The sequence below is a fragment of the Cyanistes caeruleus genome, chromosome 3 (assembly GCF_971803275.1).
Source record: "Cyanistes caeruleus chromosome 3, bCyaCae1.hap1.1, whole genome shotgun sequence".
Lineage (NCBI taxonomy): Eukaryota > Metazoa > Chordata > Aves > Passeriformes > Paridae > Cyanistes > Cyanistes caeruleus.
In genome coordinates this window covers 103,816,680-103,838,933 of record NC_141703.1, presented here as the reverse complement: position 1 = coordinate 103,838,933, position 22,254 = coordinate 103,816,680, and the positions used below count along the sequence as shown (strand labels likewise).

Here is a 22,254-nt window from a genome sequence, read left to right as displayed (position 1 = left end):
TTTTAACGCCGAGTACCTCCCGTGTAATGATTATACAGTGTTACTATGAAACCTCAGGGTTCATCTGCAGAAACATTCCTTAAGCCGGAGTTCTCTGTGGAGACATACTTATAAAAATTGATGTGGGGGGAAGATTAAATAGATAAGAGCATAAAAACAGATTATAGAATAAATAGAGTTTTGTAGTTCGGTTCAGTGGGAAGGCAGGAGCTCACACTCCTGATTCTCCAGCAGAATCCTGTAATACTGGGCACATTCCTTCTCCACTTTTCCCACCTCAGCTTCCCAGATGTGAAATGCCTATTTCAACCCTTTCTCTGCCTTATCTGAATGCTGTAATGCAACAGAGATACCTTTGCTGCTGTCTAGCTTGTGGGATCTGGATCTCAGTTTAGTCTTCAAACTTGGAACAAACAATTATCAACATATAAATATGCTTCCTTTTGGTTTTGGATTGTGTACTCTTTTCTTGTAGATCCCGCTATTCATGCCATCACAAGAAAAAAGTGTTTGCCAAAGGCAAAAGAGCAAAATATTTTTTTAACAATCTGATAGAGAATAAAACACAATGAAAAATATACCTTTTTAAAAATCCAGTTAAAAAAATCTTCAGTAATGTTTCTTTATATTAATAAAGCCATTGCCTGAAGTAATCACATCTTACATCATTAGTGCACAGCAACACAAAACAAAACCTTGGAGAAAGAGCTTAAAGGAATGAATCTGTAACAAGGACTACACTTTCTCTCCGTCATAAATGCACATTTAAGAGGCCTCTGCTTTACCAGTGGCAATTCAAAGTGACAATGCCTGGCTTAGTGCTTTTGTCTTTTAGCTACTATTATAGAAATTGTAGCTATACAATTTTGAAAGTGAGCAATTTTATGAAGTTAATTGTGTAACATTGTTTATGAATTTAAACCACACAATTAATGTATTATTCACAGACACACATAATAGACTCTTTGTACTGAGTGATGGTTTAGGAAAAAATGTAACTGATTTTGGAGCTACAATGACTGATTTATGAGGTAAAATTAAAAGTGCTAAGTATGTATTACTTGTCTCCTCAACAGCTAAGTGGATGGGGGTGGTATGAAAAATATCTATATATAACTAATTGCAATGCATGGATATCAAGGAATCAGAGAAATTATTTAAAGCAAAACAAAAGGATTACCCAAGAAGTAAATGGTGAAGATTTAAGAAAGGCAATTGGCTATCAAGGGAAACCAGACAAGAATTAGATGTTCTTGCCTATAAAATCTTCTCTAATATAAGGTAATGGAAGCTTTACTCTTAGAAATTCTAAAACATCTGGATTGAACAATATCAAATTAAAAGACAGCACTCCAGTAACATCTCTCATTAATATCTTGCTTTTTAAGTAATGGTGGGACTTTAAATGAAGTGGTACCGAATATGAATAATGGAAACTACCTGCCTCTAATGAAGAAAGGACCTCTGTGGTACCAAGGGATCTGACTTCTTTGTACTTACCAAGAAGTACTGGAAGTACTTTCCATTTTTAATTCATTTGGAAGGGAAAAAAAAAATAGCTATCATTATACATGGTGAATACCATACAAGTTCACAGGCAGTTCCATTAAAGAGCTTTAAACCAAGTAAAAAGTTTAGTTAGTTTAGATAAAAACCATGCCCTGCTATTCTGCTGTAGCTTTTTATACTTAAAGATCTTAACTGAACAATAAATTGAAGGAGGTACTTGTTTTATTTCATTCTCTGAGCTGATAATTTAACAATTGTATGTAAAATCATATAAATGCACGGGGCCAATTTGGAAGAAACACACAAAAGCAATGCACTAAACTTGCTTTTTCCACCATCCCCTTCACTCCTACTAAGCAAGAGAGTCTCAATTCAGTGTTAGCTAAATCCCATGAACATCTTGCTATGCCTTATTTGAGCTAGCCTACTTCAGGGTAATAAAACCCATTCCAGGAAAACTACACTAGTAAAGGACAGTTCTTCTAGTCAAAGGGCAGAAGGAGATGGGTTTAGCAAGGGAGTTTGTATAATTTAATAAAAAAATTAATCTAAGTGTTTCCTTATTGATGGATCTTGTTTAAACTCTAAAATTAAGAAAGGTTCACATTTCTATGAAACAGCCATGAACAGCAGAACATAACTTACCTTTGAGCTAGAACAAAATAATACTTTTTTCTTAGATTGGCAAGAGTCACATACTTTCACATAGAAACAGGATGGATGAATTACTTATTACTTCGATTTTAGATACCTAATTCCATCAAAACATTACAAAGCAAAAACATTGCATCAGCATGGAACTTTTTATCCCTGTTTTTTTGATGGGCAAAATTAAATAAAATTCATCCAGATCTTGTGACTTCTATTTTCTGTTGAATGTGTATATATGTATATATATATATGTGTGTCTGTGTGTGTGTGTGAATTCCTATGCTACACCATTTTGTGTATAAACAATGTAACATATATAGCATATACAAAAGCAGTTTTCACTCAGATTCACGTTATTGTCTATACCATATGAGTTGTAACTGGTTAAGTATCAACTTCAGTTCATTTTACAACTCAGCTTTGCACTCCTTATCCATTTATTTTCCTGCCAAAGCAACCTGACCCTTCTTCCTCCTGAACATTAACACACATTATAAGTTTCAATTCTTCCTCTTTCTGGAAATTTATCTTCATACTTTGTGAACTTTGTAACTCATATTTTCATCAACTTTCAGTCACGACACTCTTATGGGTCTGAGTGACCACATTTTGAGTGTGTTTACACTCTTATGTCATGTGTGCAAGAATGACATTATGAACTCCCATAAAAAAAAGCAGACCGTGCATACAGTATATCAATAATGTTTATAACATGTTACATAGAAATGAAATGGAAGTTCTGACACTATTGCTTTTTCTAGAGTAATTTATTGGACTTGTGGCCACTGATTTGAAATGTTTATACATGCTAACAGTTCTGTTCACCCCCTCCACTGTCTCAGACATGGTGATACTCTCCCTAGGAAAGGATGGCCATTAGGCACAGTACAATAACTAATAAAAAGTAGAAGCTCACATTTCACAATCTAGCAAAATACTAATAGAAGACCAGTTTACAAGTAAATAGCTGCAGTTGTCATAAATTAAAAAAAGAAAAAACTCCCAAATGTATCTGTTAAATTTCATTTGTTATTGAGTAAATTAGAGTACTGTCTACTACAGATGGCCTGGTGGCTGTCTAGGATTGCAGACTGGAGCATGGGCTATCCAGCCTAAAGGTTAGGGCCTGTGTCCAGAACTGGGAAATGAGCCCAATGTTCATGGCTAAAAACCAGGAAGCAGAAAGTCAAACCAAGGGTCAGCAGCCAGAGATAGGAAAAGTATCTGCCCAGGAATCATGACCTGAAATCAGAAACCCACAAGAAGAAAGTGCAACCACAGGGCACAGTGCAGAGGTGGTTCTGAAAATACACACTGTGATGTGTGAGAGGATGCGCCAGGGTTCCACCTCGGGGACCTGCTCCTGAGCCATGGCTAACGGGTCCAAACTGCAGAGACCCTGATTTACTACTACAGAAGAAGATCTTGTCACAGCTTGGCAAATTTTACTTGAAAAACATGACAAACAAACCAGCCTTCTACCTTCCAAAACTCTCTGGATGTTGAGAAAGATGGAAACTTTTCTCAGTATCACACTTGTTTTGGTAGGCTCATAGAAGACGTACAGCTCTGCTGCAGCCAACCCAGCAAGTTCCAAAGGAACTACATCCACTTAACACTTCCAAATTTTGTACTAAGATGCAACTTCCAAATCTGTTAAAAGCAGGGATGAATTAAAACAAAGGAATCAAAGTATGGTTCCTTGGAGTTTGATAATCCTGTGACCTTCCTAAGGGATTTTTGTAGCATCACTGGAGAGAGGAGTGCCAAATGGTCAGACTGGACTTCTACCTGTAATTGTTTATGCATGAAGCAGCAGTGGGGGAAGGTTGTGTGCAACAGGGCCTGGTGTGACAAGAAGATCAAAAGATAAGTAGAATGGTTTGGGTTGAAGGTCATCCAGTCCAAGGCCCTGCAGTGAGCAGGGACATCTTCAACTAGATCATGTTGATCAGAGCTCCATCCAACCTGACCTTGATGAACTTCCAGGGACAGGGCATCTAAAACCTCTCTGGGCTATCTGTAACAGTGGTTCATCACCCTCATCATACAGAATTTCTCTCTTTAGTTTCAATCTACCCTCTTCCAGTTTAAAAACATTACATCTTGTCCTATCACAACAAGACCTGCTAAAAAATCTGTCCCCATCTTCCTTATAAATCACCTTTTAGTGCTAAAAGACCACTATAGTCATCTCTTCTCCAGAAGCCCCAATTCTCTCAGCCCATCTTCATCTACCTTGCTTAGTTATGTAAGGGTACCTTAGGCACATAAGAATTTAAATATGCAAAAATTGCACAGTGGGTCAGAGCACCCACATAATTCTTAGAAAAAAATCATGTTGAGGATTTTGCTATGACCTCACCCTATTTTTCTATGGGAAAGAAAAATATTGTCTGACTTCCCTCATAGCATATTCTACATCTTATTGACAAATCACTTATGACACTAATTTATTAGCATAGAAATATTACTACACTCAAGACAGCCTGCTTTGATTTACTACATCAGGGTTTTTCATATGCCAAGGTCCTATCATCTCTGCTGGATCATTAAAAAGTCCCTTGGCTTTTTGGTTTGTTTTTTTTTTTTTTTTTTCTTGTGCAACATAAGAGTTTTGCCCTGTGGCTCTGGCTAAAATCCTGAGTATTGGAATAGATTTGCAGCTCAAAGGAAGATTCACTGAGCTGATGCTTAAGATACACAGGATGTGTTTATCAAAACCATCTTTACATTAGCTCCTTGCCATAAAAGTCAATGGCAAAGAAGGGGAAAAAAAGAGGGCATAAACACAGAAAAGTAAAATCCAACAATTAGAGACAAGCTGCTTAAACTGCAACACTGTTTTATCCTCCTTGTGTGAAATCTACATTTGTGACATTCAAAGGGAAGGAATTCAACTGAATCCATCTATCCCTTTTTGGTACAGTTAGTGTTTCAGGGGCTGATATCTGCTTAGTTTTGTGAAAACATCAACACCACTTTAAAGAAACTAATGACCATATCCAGAGGCAGCTGCTGAATTCCACAGAGATGTGAAGCACTGTAAGATTCAAGAGTCTTTTTGCCATCACCATTATATTACAAGGAAGCTGGGTGGCCAATTTCATAAGCTGTTGTTCCAAGTTTTTTCCTCTCTTCCATGCCTTCATTTTACTTTGTGCACAAGCAGTGTCTGACTACTGGTTCTAGTCATAGCAAGAAAGCACTGCATCACCAATATTCCAGACTTCAGGAGTCCCTTTAGAAAACACATCAAAAATAGAAAACTTGGGGCTAAAATGAAAACTTAAGCTCTGTCCCTCACATAAATTGATTTGGTATTTTGAAAAAGAAATCAAAGTCTCATTAACCTAAAGCTCATGGCTCAGATGAAATCCATAGAAAATCAACTGGCTTATTTTTAATTCAAGGATCTTTCCTGAAAAAAGAAAAAAGTACATCTTAACACCTAACTGAAGATAACCAACTATTTTATCTTGTATTCATTTCTTCTGAAACCAAATAAGTCCAAACAATTTCACTGTTATTTAAAAATGAGCTATTGAAATGGGATGTGAATAAAAAAAGTGGACACATTTTCAAGTCCTTCTTGCACTCTCAGATTTTTATATATATATTCCAGCAAATGCTATTTTAGCTGCAGCAATGAATTTGAACACCTGTTGTTTGTTTAATGTGTACCTACCACTCTCTCAGATAGACCAGTTCATGCTGTAATACAGCTCCAAAGAGTGTGTTCGTATTTTGCCTGAAAAGTAAACAATTCATCTGCTCACAAGGAAACAAGTCTGCTTGTCAGCACAGAAAATAAATGCATGGTGTTGCTGTCTATCCAGCATAAAAAACAGCAGAGTTTTGAAATAAAAATAAATATATCAAAACAGCCTATGTGTACAAATTCAATTAATGTAAACAAGCAAAAGCTAATTAGCGAACATTTCGGTGGCAGCATGGAAAACAGGCTACACATGCAGGCACACACCTTGAAGTCTGTGAGGAGCACCCTCGCTCCTCCTTGGTCCTCACAGCACCCACCAGCACGGCTGATAAGGCGCTGAAACGCCCTGGTGCGCTGCCCTCCCTCTCCCTCTCCAGCAGATATGGAAGCACGGTGGAGATACCCGGCTGCGTCAAACGATCGCTCGAGAAGCAAAAATCTTCGGCAGGAACTTTGTACCCGTATATATCAAAAAGTCAACACGGCTCATTGTCGCATTAGGGAGCTGCTGCTGTCCCAGGATTGCTGAGATACTTGGCAAGACAGACGGGCAGCCTCTCTGTCTCCCCGATGGCGTCTGCCTTGCTGCAGATTTGTCATGCAATTCATCGAGTTGAACTGAGCACATAAATTTTCAGTTATGACTAAAAAGTTAGAAAACTCTCCACAGATGAAAACTGTGTATCTGTGCTGATAGTCAGGCAGGGAGCACTTTGGGGAACAAGAGCAGGGACAAAGGATCACTCCCTGAGTGTGAGAGTGAATTAGAGAAAGGAAAAACAAGCTAAAAGTAAGACTGGCAAGAAATTAATTCAATTCTCTGGAAGATCCTTCTGCATTCATACTTCTTCCAGTCAAAACATCATTAATTGTTTAAATCACTCCCACCATAGGTGACAGTTTATTGAGATTTATTTTTGAGAACTGAGAGTTCAGTAAACCAAAAATCTTCTACCACAATCTGAACTCTGTATTTAAAGCCAGCATCTTCACAATAAACCACTGATCTCCACCCTTAACTATGGCAAAACAGCAGCCAGACACACAACAGGGCAATCACACAGGACGCCCCACTTAATACAGAAACAATACAAAGCTGGATTTTCATGTAAAATCTGATGTCAGACAGGAAAACCAGAAACAACAAGGTCCAGAAACAAAAAGGTCTTTTCATAATAAAGACTCAAACCTTTCTCATATCATGTATCTTACGCGATGTCTATCATAATTCACACATTGTAAGCAAATTTGGTTATTTTATTCTTTTTACTTTACTTGGAGAAGTTTATTTTCAATCAATATTTTACACAGTGCAAGCCATGCTCTATGACTGAAGTGCAAAAATCTGAGCTTCTTGCCAAGGAAGACTTAAATCTTAATATGAGGAAAGAAGCATTACTGTTTGAACAACTCTTTTGAAGAAGTTTGTCAAAGTCCCTATATGGACCTACATATAGGACGTCCTATATGCAGACCTATAAAAATAACTTCATTTTAGTCCCCTCTTTGCTTCTAATTTTGTAACAATGTGTGCAATTCATCTAACATGTACTTGTTTCATTATTACCAACATATAAAGTAGTGAGCTACTCAGAAGCCTCTTCTAATTTTAACATTTACCCGGGGTACTTTGTATTTTATTTGAAATGCAATTTTTTTAATAAATTGTTAAAGTCCTAGTATGCAAACAGTTTCACTGAATATGACACCAAATTATCAACATCAATTTGCTTTAGAGAGCACTCTAAGTATCTCTGCAAGCATCTTCTTGCTGATATAACACTACCTACATTAGGAAGAAGCAATGAGTGGTGGAAAGCTTGCCTTGACTGCCCCAGGAGAATAAAGCAGTAAAACTGTAACTGCAGACAGGCCTATTACTCTACCCAGCCAGTGTGGTCAAGACTGAGTGAAGAAGACACGCAGAAAAGAAAGTTCTGAAGAGGAGAGCAAAACCAAAATAATAATGAGAAACAAATAAAAATGCCTTTTGGACTATCCTGGTTTGGCTTTTTCCAGTATTCCTGCCGAAGGAAATCCCCCTGCATTTTCTTAAGACACGTGTATTTGCATGAGAAGGAGGAAGCTAGATGGGAGCACTTTTCTGATAGCCTTACCTGGAGGGGTATGAAACAGGGAGTGGGGAGTTTGTAAACTGAGAAGAAAACATTTCACAGGCACAGATTCTTAGTGGAAAGACACTAGTTCCCAGATTAAAAAATATCCTGCAAGTTGTATTTGCATGCATACACCATTTTCTGGCCACTTTTTCTTTTCAGAAGGGGCAATAACAGTCTTTTTTAAGAGTCTCAGCACCTTGAACAAATTCCATCTTTTACCTACCTGTTAGATCTCTCTCAATATTAGGATCCCATGAGATCTGCAACCAGCTAGTATGGCACAGTCCTTCTCTAGGATCTGGTTCTTGGTTCAGGCAGGCAATAGGTAGGATGATTCTCAAACTATCTCCTGAGAAAGAAAATAGGCAACTTTAAACAAAAGCAGGTACATTCAGGCAAAAATTTTAAATAAAACAAAAAGGGGAGAAAAACCAGAAAAAGAGAGGGAGAAAGTAAAGAAGCAGAAAACTGAAAGCAAGAATTGACCTGCAAGTAATTTTCCTGTTTATTCTTGTATTTCTAACTGGAGCCAGGTGACACAGGCACACAAGACTATGATGAAAATGGGGCGAGGGGAGGGCAAGAGGGAGATGCAAATGTTCACCTATCTACTTCAGTGGAGCCAACAATCAGCATAGCTGCTACCTTGCAGCCCAGTCCCAGTTCCTGTTTTGCTTGATTTGGACTATGTACCTGAACTTCAGCCTACTACCCTGGCCCAGGAAAGCTCACTGATCACAGGGCTATAGGTACTCTCCTCCTTCCTTCCATTATACCTTCCCCTACAAATATATTATTATTAGTATGTGGTCAATGCCAACAGAAAAGAATGAAGGAGTCCCACTCCATGCAGTTGTAATGGCCTGACAGGGTTCATCTTCTCAGATGAAGCAAGCCAAGGCTCAAAACAGCAGTTACCACCCAGAAGAGCTCTATCACCCGAAGGACTTTTATCAGTGCAGCAAGCAATATACACACTTTATAGCTGCTAAGATATTTATCATCTTCTCCCCACCTTTTGTGTATTTTCAGTTGCCAGAAGCACTGGGGAGGGTAGTGACAGAGTTTCTTAGGAAACGAAGATTCCAAGGCCAGGTATAATCAGCCTTGCAAAGAGAGGCCAGAGACTCGGGCAGAACTTCAGCGGTGGGAGCAACATAAAATGTTACCTTTGCTGCTATGTCAGGGATTTGCATCAGTGCAGACCAAATGAACTGATTATGGATGTGCTCTGCCACGGCCACTACTTCCAGCAATGTCTCAATGACTTGGTCTGTTCACTGCAGCAGTTCACAGGCAGGAAAGAGTAGCAGGAAAAAAACCTCCCTAATATTCCTGAGTTTCCACAGTCCAGGACAGGAATGGAATATCACAGGTACAGTTCCTGTTATTTCTGTTTCTCAGCATTCTCCCAGGAAGGGCTCAGCCATTATAACACATTATTTTGGATCTGTGGACCTTGGCTGACTTCTTTTTTCCTCACTTCTTTTTAAGCACTGAGTAGCTCATACTCTTTTCACAAGCCATGGGGCGGTGTGTTCACTGCAGGGTCCTTGTAGTTTCTTAAATATATTGCTTAGAAGGGGAAGGTCAGACCTGAAGTAAGAACAAAAGCATAGGACTAACTCATCAGTGGAAGGCTCCTCTGGTATTTGGTGGACTCATCAAGGTTTGTAGGAAATAAAAAATCATTTTTTCTAAACACAGAAATCTTTTAGTCCAGAACTCATGCTTTTGGCTGCTACAGTCCTTCCATGAATCCTGGTTTTAATTGTGGCTCTCAATAATTAAATTTATTGAACCCAGACATATAGCAGCTGTGATATGGGGGGGCAGACTTCTGATGTCTGAGAAAGTTTTCTGAACATGCTTTCCTCTCAGTGAGGTGAGATGACAGCAGGCTGCTCAGACCTGCAGCATGCTGTGGACACTGAGCACTGATGACTTGGTTTACCACCCATGGTTTATCATCCTTTCCATGATAAAGAATGTGGCAACAGACAGGAAACTTTTCTCTATCTGTAACACAGCATTGCCTGAAATATAAATTCCTCCAAGAGTGTTTGTACCAGCCTTTGCTCTCAGCTGTCAGTCTCCATTCTCACTCAGGGTCTGTGCTTGGGTACAGCAGCCTTTGATATGACCACAGCTAATCAAAAAAGCTGCACAGGTGGGCTTTTCAGCCCTTATGAATAAGAAAGTTTGGGTTAGCTTCCAAAAAAGCCTCTGAAGGAGGTGAAAAAGGAGGATTTGAAAGCAGGATATCCAGACATATTAAGTTCTCTTCACCCCCATGGTGTGGAACACCGTTACCGTGACACAAAGGAAACACAGGGACTAGCTTTTTTTTTCTTTCTTGTTTCTTTCTTTAAAAGAGTTGTTTCATCCCTTTGGATATATAGAATTAGCTGATCATTTTTCCTCATTTAAATACATCTTAGGAGGAAGGAGAAGGCACACGGGCACTACTTCCCACATGCATCATTTTCCTAGCCTGCTCCCTCAGAGAGGTTTGGTGAGGTCACTCCATTATGCAGCACATTATTTTTAAACACTTCAGCGACTCCTTCCAAAACGTTCCCTCTTTAATGAAATCTGACACGTCAGAAAAGGGAAGGGGAAGTTTTTGTTGGTTGCACTTATAATTTTAAGTTGGTTATCCCGAGCGTGTCAGACGGGCGGGCCACGGGGCCAGCAAAGCTTCAGCCACTGACCTCTGAACCTCGGCCGGACCTTGCCCCGGTCAGCTCCATGACAGGAAAGCTGGCAGACTCTGAACCCAGCCTTTGGGGCTGTGAGCAAGGGAACAGCTGCACTTTGCAACACGAACTTTGTACTTCGACACATGGACATTTAATCTCCATAAAAGAGCCTTTGTTTCATTACTTATTAACATCTCCTCCTTGTGTAAAGTTCTTTGTTAATGACGCTTAAAGCATGGTGTGGGGGTTTTTTCCCCATCTTCCTATGCCTAGAAAATAAAACCCACCACCCAACTTGATAGAATTACGTTAAATGTTAAAGAGTACAAAAAGAAATAAAATCAATTTAAGACTTTATGTACCTTCTGAATACCATGGATATCTGTTGTGCGTTCTCTGAGTGATCAGTTCTAATAAGCAGAGCTAAATACAGAAATCAGGCAATGTTCTGAGGCCTGTCTTTGCAGAGATCACTTTTTGAGATGATATTTACAGTAATTCAGCCCACAGCAACATTCAACCCTACTTAATAAATCAGCTAAAAAGATGAAATAGTAGAAAAGTGTCAGCCCATCCACACTGAAAAGCCATACTTTATGATGGTGTCATGAGTTTTATAGTTACACAGCTTTTTGCTACCAGTTTTACTTTGGAGCAGTGTCAGTGCTTGGCTTCTGTGTATTTCATTATAAAATATGCTAACACGCACAGCCCAGCAAATTTGAAGAGAAGACATTTGTGCCCTGTTCTCCACTAAAATAAATCTTTGATCAGGAGCAGAAACCTCGCTAAATATCAAATTAAAATATCAAGAGACAGGCCACCTAAGATGCTTTAATTATTTCTGTACCAACTGTAAAAGTTCAAGATGCCTGTATGCATTTACTGTAACAAAACCAAGTGACAGAAAAGTACTGGAAGATCCTGGATATATATTATATCCTGATATAATACTCTATTAAAACTGTGTTGTCATAAAAATATGGAGCAGCAAAAGATTAAGAAAGTAAAGGTGTACTGAACAATTCTTCATCTACAACTAAAATAAAACAAATTCTTGGAAGTATATTTTTTACAGCCTGTTAGAAATAAATTATCCACAGACAGAAGGATCACAGTCACACTCTTCCTATTTTTCACCACTACCATCTTTTCAACGCATGAATTTCCTTCCATGCCTCTCTGGTGAACTTTTTTCTCTTCCTTTTTTGTTTCTCTTCCATGTGATGGGGGAAACACCCTCACTTATACCTGACCCCATTTTCCTTCATTTTCATTAACAGTATGATACAAAAAGGAAATTTCCACCTAGTCTAGCAGGTGGATGAAGAGTAAACCAGGTGAAGCGACATAAAGCGTGCCCTTGCATGAGGCTGGGCTAGCTGAACTCAGAAGTGATCGGATGAGGATGGTCAGCTCCCACTGTTCCCTAAGAGAAGCCCATGACTCTTCTCATTTGGATGTGTTTGTTTATCCCCACACACACCTTTAGGGCACTGCTTTGTCAGCATCATCATTCATCTAATCCCAGAGTTTGACTTGCATTCTTTGCAGAGAGCGGACTGACAGAAAATGACACAATTACTTTTCTTCTGTTACTACATTTTGGGTAAGAGTACTTCTGCCCTGCTCTGGCCTGCAGAGCAGCTGGCACAGCTACAACTGTGTTACACCTTTTATTTCCCTCTGTACATCCAGCAAGCTGTGACTTTCTCCTCCTTGAGGAGCCCATGATAAGGCAGGCATTATGCATTCCTCATCACCTCCGCCCTGGAACACGGCCCTCCAGTCACACGGGCCTACCATCATGATCATAAGATTTAGCTGTTTCTAAGAATAGGCACGATCGTTTGGAAGAGATCCTGCTTTATTCCTGGGTGCAGCTTCTGAATGGTGTTAGACAATAAAACCCTTTAGGCTGGATTCTGCATGGCACCTGCCTGCTCTTTCCATCGGCTCAGGGTTGTCAGACCTCTCTCCATGAGGAAGGCACAAAGGTCTGTGACACTTGCTTAGTCAGGGACAGCTGCAGATGTGCACAGGAAACCATAATGACCCTGGGAACAATGCTGGAAAGCCTCTGGGAAACTACAATACCTTTAATTTAAATAAATAAATATAAATAAATAAGCTTGGAACGAGAGCTGAGAAGAGCAACAAGAATGATTTTGTTACTAAAAAAAAAAAAAAAGACTCCTTCCAGTGAGACACTGAACAAAATGTATTTTGCTTCAAAGAGAAGATTATAATCTTTAAGGGACTAGACAAGAAGAAGATATTTCATAAGACTCTAAATTAGTGGGCAGACACAAAACAGAATCCAATATTTGCAAGTTCAATCTGAAGATAAAAAGCACGTTTTAAGTATAATTAGCTACTGAGATGAATTGTCAAAAGATGCAGTAAATTCTCCATCACTAAGAAGCTATTTTAATTATTATATGCTTAGCTTCCACTAAAGCCCAGAAGTCTCAGACAACACAGGCCTAATAATCTCTAAGTTTATCTAACATCTAGCAAAAGCCACCCCCTCTGTTTGAAAATTGTTTCTGTTGCTAATTCCAATGAGATTATTTTCCCCCAAGAAATTCAAGGTGGGGGGAGAATTAATGACAAGTGGATAATTAGGGCATACAACATCAGGTCACGTAGACATTATTTATATAATAGTAACATTCCTCAGTCCAGTGCTTCCATGGAAAAAAAATAAAAATTATTCCCTAATGTCTAATTCAGGTTAGAAAACCAAAACGAGAGCAACAAAACCCCAACCAAAGAAGAAAAGGACTATCACGTTATATATAACCCTTAAAATATGTAATATCGCATATAGTACTGTGATGTGCTTTTATCAGTTCCAGAATTCACCACAGAGAATCACAGAGTGACCTAAATTGGAAGGGATCATCTTATGTTAAAGATCATCTCATTCCAGCCCCACTGCCATGGGCAGGGACACTTTCCCCTAGACCAGGTTGCTCAGAGCCACATGCAGCCTGGCCTTGAACAATTCCAAGGACTGGGAATCCTGACCTTCTGGGAAATCTGTTCCAGTGCCTCAGCACCTGCACAGTAAAGATTTTTTCCTAATATCTAATCTATTCTAAATCTGCTCTCTTTCAATTTGAACCCATTCCCTTTTGCTCTGCCCCTACATGCTCTTGTATATCGGAATATTTACAGTATTTACATAAAGCGTGGAAAGGTTTCAGACTGGCATTATTAGGTGCTCTACCAATTCCTTCCTGAAACATTTTAGCATTGTTCTATACCCTAAACAACAAACAGCAGCTAGCAGCACATTATTTCTTATTTGGTCCTCTAGGAGATTGCATGGGTAGCTCCTATTAACACTAATCAGAGTTAAGGGCAGAAATCCCCCATGGACAGCCATGTTATCGGGGGATAGGTCCATAATTAATATGCTCTAAGAGTCTAATTCTGACACAAAAGTAATCAGGCTTAAGATGAGTTATATTAAGAGCAATAAACCTGTGACTGCATATTTTCCCATATATATATATATGTGTGTATATATATATATATATACACTGTATCCAATGTCAGACCAATGAATAGCTCACAAGTCCACAAAACAAGCTCTGCCTTGGCTCAGTTTGGGAGCACGATATGTGAATATGCAAGAAGAGAAAAACACAGTGGGGTTTGTCTTCTTTCTGTTTCTTACTCTTCTTTGCAGTACATAGCTATTATAAATGTTAATGCTCATCATTGTTCTTCTTCACATCATAGTGGCCAGGCTCAGCAAAGCTAACATAATCCTAGCACTTCTGATGTTACAAATTAAAATTAACCGTGCAACACCCTGGGAATATTTGTAATATGAAAGATGTGGAACGGGGACTTTGTGACAAGTACATGGAGGAGAGAAGAGGAAGCTTGAACATGAGTGGTTTTGCAAGTGAGAGACCCTGTAATGGGACAAGGAATACAAAATAAAATTGTGCCAACAGAACTTGGTTTCAGTATTATTTAGGATTTCTGTCACAGAAAGAGACATTTTCAAGTCTGTGGCTGCTGATGCTCCAGCACAATTGATGCCCAAGTCATACATAATGTATTATATACAACACAGTGTATTAACTCAGCTTCAAAGTGTTAATATGTCATGAAACTTAATTCAGATATCACAGATTATGCAAAGGAGATAGAGATGTGGAGACACACTCTCGTTTCTCCAAGGTGTTAGCCAGACAGCTTTGTGTTCCCCAGTCCAGGAGAGCATGGCAGCAGCTTGCTCTAAAGCTCTTTCACAAGGTGAGGGCTGCGTGGCTTTTCACCTCAGTGTTTTTGACAAAGAAATCCCATACTGAGGGAAAAACTATGCATTAAAAAACAAACAAAAAAAGACAGAAGAAGAAAACAGCCCAAGTTTTGCAGTTTCACAGCTGCCAATATATTTTACACTGCAGATGTGAAAACTGTATAATATAAGCACAGAAGAATTTATCATTTCCTTTATCTACAATAACCCCAAGTCCTAACTAGTTCTCTCTGGGTAACAAAATCCAACCATACCATGCATTCACATCCATGAATAGATAGCAGCAATGGAGACAAACTGACCTGGTCAGATGCTGGGAAGAAAGATAACAAACTAAGTTTGGGAATGGAGTTTCATGGAGACTTATCTAGTGCCTCTGTCAGCTGGGAATGGAGCTCATGACAACCCACAGAACTTAAAAGGGAGGTAGAGACCTTCTTCCATTTCCACACACACTGTTTTTGTGAGTCTCTCACTAACTGCTCTCTCCCTGAGGAAATCCATGCTCTACATAAGCAGACACTGAAGGAGACCATAAACAACAACAAGATTCCATTGGAAACAACAGAGGGGAAGCATTCAGAGGAAGCTTTTTCTCATGGTATGAAGCTTTCAAAATCCCCTTTGGAGGCACTTCAGCTGAGGGAAGATGAATGTGATCTAAGTCTAAGAGCAAAGTTTAACTCCTGACACTGCCATATTATTTTTGCATGAATTTGGGCTCTGATGCTTTTAAAAACAAGTGGGAAGAGATAGATCTATTTGTCTCTGTGCATAACTTCATATGTAGAAAAGGGAAAACAGATGACAATTTGCTATCTATAGAGACGATATAGGTAGATAACATTAAGCACTGAAATATTAAGATACTCTGGACACATATTAAATCTTTAATATAGACTGTCCACTATATCTATCATCTTTCTGAGTGTTTAACTTCAGGTTACAGAATGCAACTAGAAAATACTCTTATGCAAAGTGCTTAATGATTTTGTTCAAAAATTCTGTAGGACTCCCACTGAAGCAAGAATTAAAATATAAACCAAAGGTGGCTAAATAAGTGCATTTTTCTTTGTCAGGAAAAAAATTCCACCTATTTTTAAAGGCAACTCTGTCTCAGAAGCCACACAAAAACCCAAGCCAAAAAAAAAGCCATCCTAACTCTTGAAACTTAGAGGAATCTACTTGTAGTAAATGAACTGGGGGTGTTTAAGCCTCCATGATTATCTAGGTTATGGCTTTCTTTGTATTGTCTGTACTAAGCGAAGAGGAAAAAGAGATGCTTTCATTATTCAGACTTAATGAACACACTCGATTTAGACTAGCTAGAAAACCCTGTGTATTTGTAAACAAAGAAAACTAAACTAGGAAAACATATGAAGCCCAGGATTCCCTGGAAGAGAATCCAAGGCTTGCAGGGCTGATCAGAGCCCCGTACACCAACTGAAGCAGGACATGTTCCTCCTCAGTGACCACTTTGGGGAGGATGGGAAGAAATGAAACAAAACAACTCTGCAGGAGAGGGTCCACACACATAGTAGAGAAACCTTGCTGTCATTAAGCACTGAGAGGTAGAAGAGCTGCATTCTGTATACTTCCATGATTTACTAAATATGTTCTTTCTGCAAGATCAACATCTGATGCTACCAATCCCCCAAAATAACAATTACTTAAACATTTGCTCAAGTAAACACCATTCATGGTGGCTGATAAACAGTTTAGGAGCCTGTTAAGCCATCTTGTGACAAATTCACACCTCCAATGTAGAGTTAAACATTCTCTTTTTTTTTTTTAAATGACAAAAGAAATAAAGTACAACACCAGGTCATTACCTTCCCCCTTAACTAATTCAGGGGGCATAAAGCCTGTACTCATCAACTTACTTCTGTCCCATTCTGTCATGGCAGAAGCTCCAGGTTCTCCTCATCTCCTCTTGGCCAAGTTAGAGTATCCTGATGTCACTCAGGTGCTCCTCACGAGGGCTCACTTCCTACTTTCTCCTCTAATGGCAAATCTTATTCCAGAGCTCATGCCAAATATGGCTGTGAAGGCTTAGTTTTCCCATCCTCTGTTTTCTGCAATTAAACTTAGGATATAATAGAGGACTTAGGATATGTAATTAAGGCTTAGGTTGTAATAAAAGGGACGCTCTTTTGTTTAAGTTCTCTGCCTTACTGTGGCTGCTTTAAATTTGTATTTCTATCATTCTGTAATTAGTGTCTCTCTTCTGTCTTTAGGCTGGCTTTTCCTGTTTATAAGGCTGTGGTAAAGCATCATAAATCATTTAACCTAGAAAAAAGTGATCATACCAACAGCCTACCAAAGCTACAATTATCAGTTTGCTCTCAATACTACAGACAACAACAATTCTAACAGAAAATGAGTATGAGAAAGGGGTTACAGGAATTATTTAAACCCTTCTTCCTACACAGACAGCACAACTTCTGGGGACTTCCTCACAGTAAATAAAAATGTCTCTGTGAAGATAATTAGTTCAGGTGTGGCAGCAGTCTAGAAGGTGGTTCACCTGGAATCACTTCAGGTATTCACCCACTACCAAACAACATAAACATATTTTCCCCATCTTTCATCCTTGTTTCAGCAAGCATCCTACCACGCTGGGAAAGGCAAAAGCACAGGAACCAACACAGCAGGCTCACCAGGACTAAGAGAAACCCATTAAAATATATATAAAATAGTAATGAGGAACTCATGGGAGTCATTTCCCTCCAGTTCCTCTGCCCATCCATTTTCACAGATCTCTCCCCCCATTCCTGCAGGACAGCTCTTCAGGTTCTGTTCTAGCTTCCCCTATGGAGAGCCCAGGTTGGCAGCCCCAGGATCAGAAACTGTGAAAGGAAGAAAAGATGCGAAGCAGGTCAGCCATCAGCTTTACAACAGCACCCTGCAAAACACCAATTCCTTCTCCACCCTTTGCTTCAGTCCCAAAACACTCTCATATTCTGCACTCCCAGGTACTCCTGAACATGAAAATAATTACTGTCCAACACATAAAAACTCTCTTTTCCCATTTAAAATGCACACATTTTCCAATTCTGTCCTCTTCTGCAACAAGGAAAGCATGTGAAGCTAACAACAGCCTAAAATGACCTTTTGGTTCAAAATAACCCAACTATAGCATATATATTTTATGTTAAGATAAGTCAGTCAGCTAGGCACTAAGCACTGCTCAGTGAAACAAGTCACAGCAGAGCTCTGACAGGTGTTCACCACAGATTACACAAAAAAAATTAAAAAATCACCATCAACTTCTGCACTGTGAGATGAGACCCAATTCTTTGAGGCTGGGCCATGCAGTAAAGAATCTATTATGCATCTTTGATCCTGCCTTCCAGCCTCTGCCAACAAATCCACTTCGAAGATACTCCTAATGTTCCAAGTCCTGAGAAGCTTTAGTCTGTATTAATTAATTAAAAAAGGAAAAAAATTAAACAGATATCCATATGCCTTATGGCAATACTCAGCCTGATCCCTCTGACAGCTTTCCTGGTGGCTTTGAAATCTATTATTTTCTGCAAGAGCAGGAGCTTTGTGACAACTTTCAAAAGGAAGCTTCTGCCTTCAACACAGGAACTGTATTTGCTTCAGTGGCAGATCAAGGTCTCCATGTGGTGTAGAACAGCAATTACCCCGTGAACATAACAAATATGCCAGAAAGCACGTAGGAAAAAAAATATATGCAAAGTCAGAAGCTAGTCAAAACTCATCTCAGAAACTCTTTTCTGAGCAAAATTTTGTGGGAGAGGAGAAGGGAGAATTAAAACAAGTTTGGCTGCACATTTTGAACTTGCTGAAATCTGAAGACATTTAAACCAAACACAGTAATTTACTCATAGAGGCTGAGTTCTTGTTTGCGCAATGACTGGATGGGGGAGGAACAGAAAACTCCTCCTAAGAATTTCTTCTCCTGGGTCAACTGGACCTAAATGGATTTAAAAGAAATTGGATGCCTGCTCTAAGGAAAGTCATTACTGCAAAAGCTCTACCAACCTGTAGACTTAGGAGAGCTGTGACCCCATTTATGGATGCTAGACCAGAACACTGGGTGCGGACTCCTTTGTAAACCTGCTACAAGAAGAACTGCCCCTTTAGCAAGGTACAGACTTTAAATCCCACACAGCCAACAAAACAGACGCCAAAACCATGCCAAAAACTTCCCAGAATTTTCATTCTTTAGAAGAGAAGGGGATTTAGAATAAGTCAAACCTAAGGATGTCTCCCACTCACCCTATATGAACCTGCTTACCTGCCTTCCTTCCTTTCTACCTGCAGTACCAGCTGTGGGCTTTGCACCTCCCAGTACGTGTCTGTCAGTAAGGATGGGTGGAACACTGTGGCAGCCTTCTTCCTCTGCCCATCATCCTTTCCAAAACACAGGAAACAGCTGTCAGGTCACTTCTGAAACTTGGTTAATGATTACACAGAATAATTATTAGCCTTTCATCTTAATAATTAGCATTTCAAAAGTTTTTTGTTAATCAGTCTTGTTACAGGTACAGACAGACCATTGTAAGCTTTGGATTTTTATTTTTTAAAATACTTTTAGTGTCTTTTTTCATTATTAAATCACCATTGAGGTTTCCAGAGGTGCTGTTACAGAGCTTGTAATAGCTTGACACCGTCCACCCCTCTTTCAATTCCAATTCACTATCTAGGTGAATGACTATTTAAAATTATCAGCATACTCTCCAGATATCACTATCTAGAATAATCTGGCTCCTAATGCTTAGCAGATACAGTAACAACATACCTAATTTTTAATTTTCATGAGAGAGTTCCCCTGGGACAGAGCAGAAGGAAGACTGGTTTATTATTAATATTATAAATAATTAAAATTAATGAAATGCATGAAAAGTGGAAAGTGTGAACCAAAGGAAGAACTAGCACACAAGCCTTAATGTAAATTATTGGCCCTGTGTCTATACAATACCAGCCTGTACTCCTTTACATCCCTGCAAAGGATGCATAAAATCTTACTAGAACGAAGTGATATAATTTCCCACTCGTGTTCCACAGATAGAAGTATCTACAGAAGGTGCAAGGCAGGGGAGAGAGTGGTCAGTCAATCGTGTTTTAATTTACAGCTATTTTTGTCTAAGCCCTGAATGGCCTGCCAATTATGAACAGTACCAGCTGGGCTGTCAGGAGAGCAGGCTAAGAAGGGCACATAGAAAAAGAAAACAATCATAATGTAAAAATGAAGAGCAGGAGAAAAGTTTGGAGTGGGGAAGATCTGATGGGAAGCTCTGGTTTTACAATGCCTCACTACAGTTCTCTCTTCCACAGCCCCCCAAATAAAAACATGACTATGATCATCATTGTTATCTGCACATAGGCCTATAACACAGGACTTTGGACTTCTTGGGGCATAATCCAGATACCTGCTAGTTATAAAAACTGTGACTTTTCTGTGCTTAAATAAGCAGCAAAAATAAGATGAGGAGGATGAGAATCTTTTCTTTTTTTCTTTTTTCTTTTTTTTTTTTTTTTTTGTTAAACACAGTAATTTTACAGGAGTTTTAAATGAAATGTAAAAAGTAAAAAATGTTGAGATTCTCAGTAAAATGGAAGCCCTACCATTTCAAGAACCTCTTTCCCCAGACTGTCTTGCAAGGACAACATAGGAAACAATTCCTCTAAACAAAACCTTATGAATGTTTATCAGCAGAGTCATGTCTTGAGCAGCTATTGTGGGAACAAGGAATAAGCACAGGCATTAAAAGACAATTTTACTCCATTGCTATTAGGATGTCAGTGCTGGACCACACTGGTGTATATATAGAAATGTTGCATTTGGCAAAGGAGCAGTTTTGGAAGATGATCTGCTTTTCACGACTGCTCTTCTCTGTGAAAAAAAATTAGGAGATTTACCCCATGCTTTATTATAATCTGCTTATTTGTGGATGCAGATCAGTTCAAAAAGGAGAAGTATATTTATACTCATGCACTTCACTGTGTACCAGCATCATACTGACAAATTCTACAGTATCCTCCCCTCCACTCCTTTCAGCAGCCTTGTAGGAGAGGCAAGGCAGACAAGGCAGTCTGAAAAACCAGCAGGCCATAACTCCTCTCCTCCAGACAAGCAACAATTAATCACATTCGCCAGCGAGGCAGGTAGCTCTTGTCCTTTAACACTGAAGGAAACATAAAGCTCCTTTCTCTGAGCACTGATTGTCCACTTGATACTGGAGCTCTCAGGAGCAGCTACTGAGCTGCTGAGATGCTGAAAAACAAGGTAACCCAAACCCTAAACCTGCCAGTCTTCTGCTGCTTTATTAATCCTTTTTTTCAGGGGAGCAATGAAAGAACAACCAGTGGCTGGAGTATAATGTTTATCACCATTTTTCCCCTTAAGGTCACAAGTTGCTCCTCTGCTGCCAGTGGTTCAAGGCCCCTGGGGGTGATTCAGGTTCTGACCACCACAGCCCCTGGGGGTGATTCAGGTTCTGACCACCACAGCCCTGCTCAAAGGGAGCCAGCCCCACTTGTGTCGATGGGAGTCCAGCACCAGCGATGAGGAGACATCCCCCTCCCTTGGAACAAGAAGGAAGAGAACAAGCCACAACACTATCAAATATGTCTACTGTGGGACTGAGAAAAAAAAGGATTATTGCTTTTTTTTTTTTTGGTTTTGCTCTCAAGCAACTAACCTTTCTGGTTTAGTTTTCTCCATATAAGCGTAACTCATTGATTAATTCTGAAAATTACATAATGCTTTTGAAGTGCAAAGAGAGACCAAAGATCCAAAATCTGGGACAGCCATAGCTCATCTGTTTCTTACAGCTCCCTTGCACAGGTTTTATTGTCAGTCACATTTCAGTGAGTGTAAGAGATATTTTTGTAACCCTTTCAAAAACCCTTCCACTAAAATGAAATTATGTCCCCCTTGGAGGGGGAAAGGATGACAGATACAATTTCAGGAGACCATACAAAAATGTTAAGATTATCTGTGGAAACCCTCCTTCAGTCGCTCAGCAGCATCCAAGCACTTAGAAAACCACCTTCCTAGAAAAATAGATATGAGTTTTATTTTAGTTGCTGAAGATTATTTAGCCCAGAATTTCTGAATTAAAAAACTTTTACATGGCAACTTGATCCCGAGGTTGAGGGAGCCCCTTGTTGGCTTTACTAACTCAAGTGTAATCCCAGTGAAAGAAGAGAACTGCAGTAAGGACGCGTGAAAGGAGGAGTCTTGTTTGTTGTAGAAGTACCCTCATCTCACTTTCACACAGGCTCCAGCCT

General features: G+C 39.4%; 1 protein-coding gene across 3 annotated transcripts in view; it reads right to left on the bottom strand.

The window, feature by feature from the left end:
- Positions 1-22,254, bottom strand: part of LOC111941285 (uncharacterized) — a 59,389-nt gene that overhangs the window by 6,714 nt on the left and 30,421 nt on the right. For 2 of the 3 annotated variants that reach the window (XR_015285184.1, XR_015285185.1), the window contains exons 2-4: positions 19,256-19,371; positions 16,872-17,074; positions 8,225-8,350 (exon numbers count right to left, since the gene is read on the bottom strand). Coding sequence is in view for 1 of the 3 variants with exons in the window: in XM_086883495.1 (XP_086739621.1) it covers positions 6,294-6,499; positions 8,225-8,350; positions 16,872-16,890 (351 nt within the window). In the remaining 2 variants the exon portion in view is untranslated. Of the gene's footprint in view, positions 1-2,912; positions 6,500-8,224; positions 8,351-16,871; positions 17,075-19,255; positions 19,372-22,254 lie in introns of those variants that run through there. The other variant, XM_086883495.1, reaches the window with a different exon arrangement.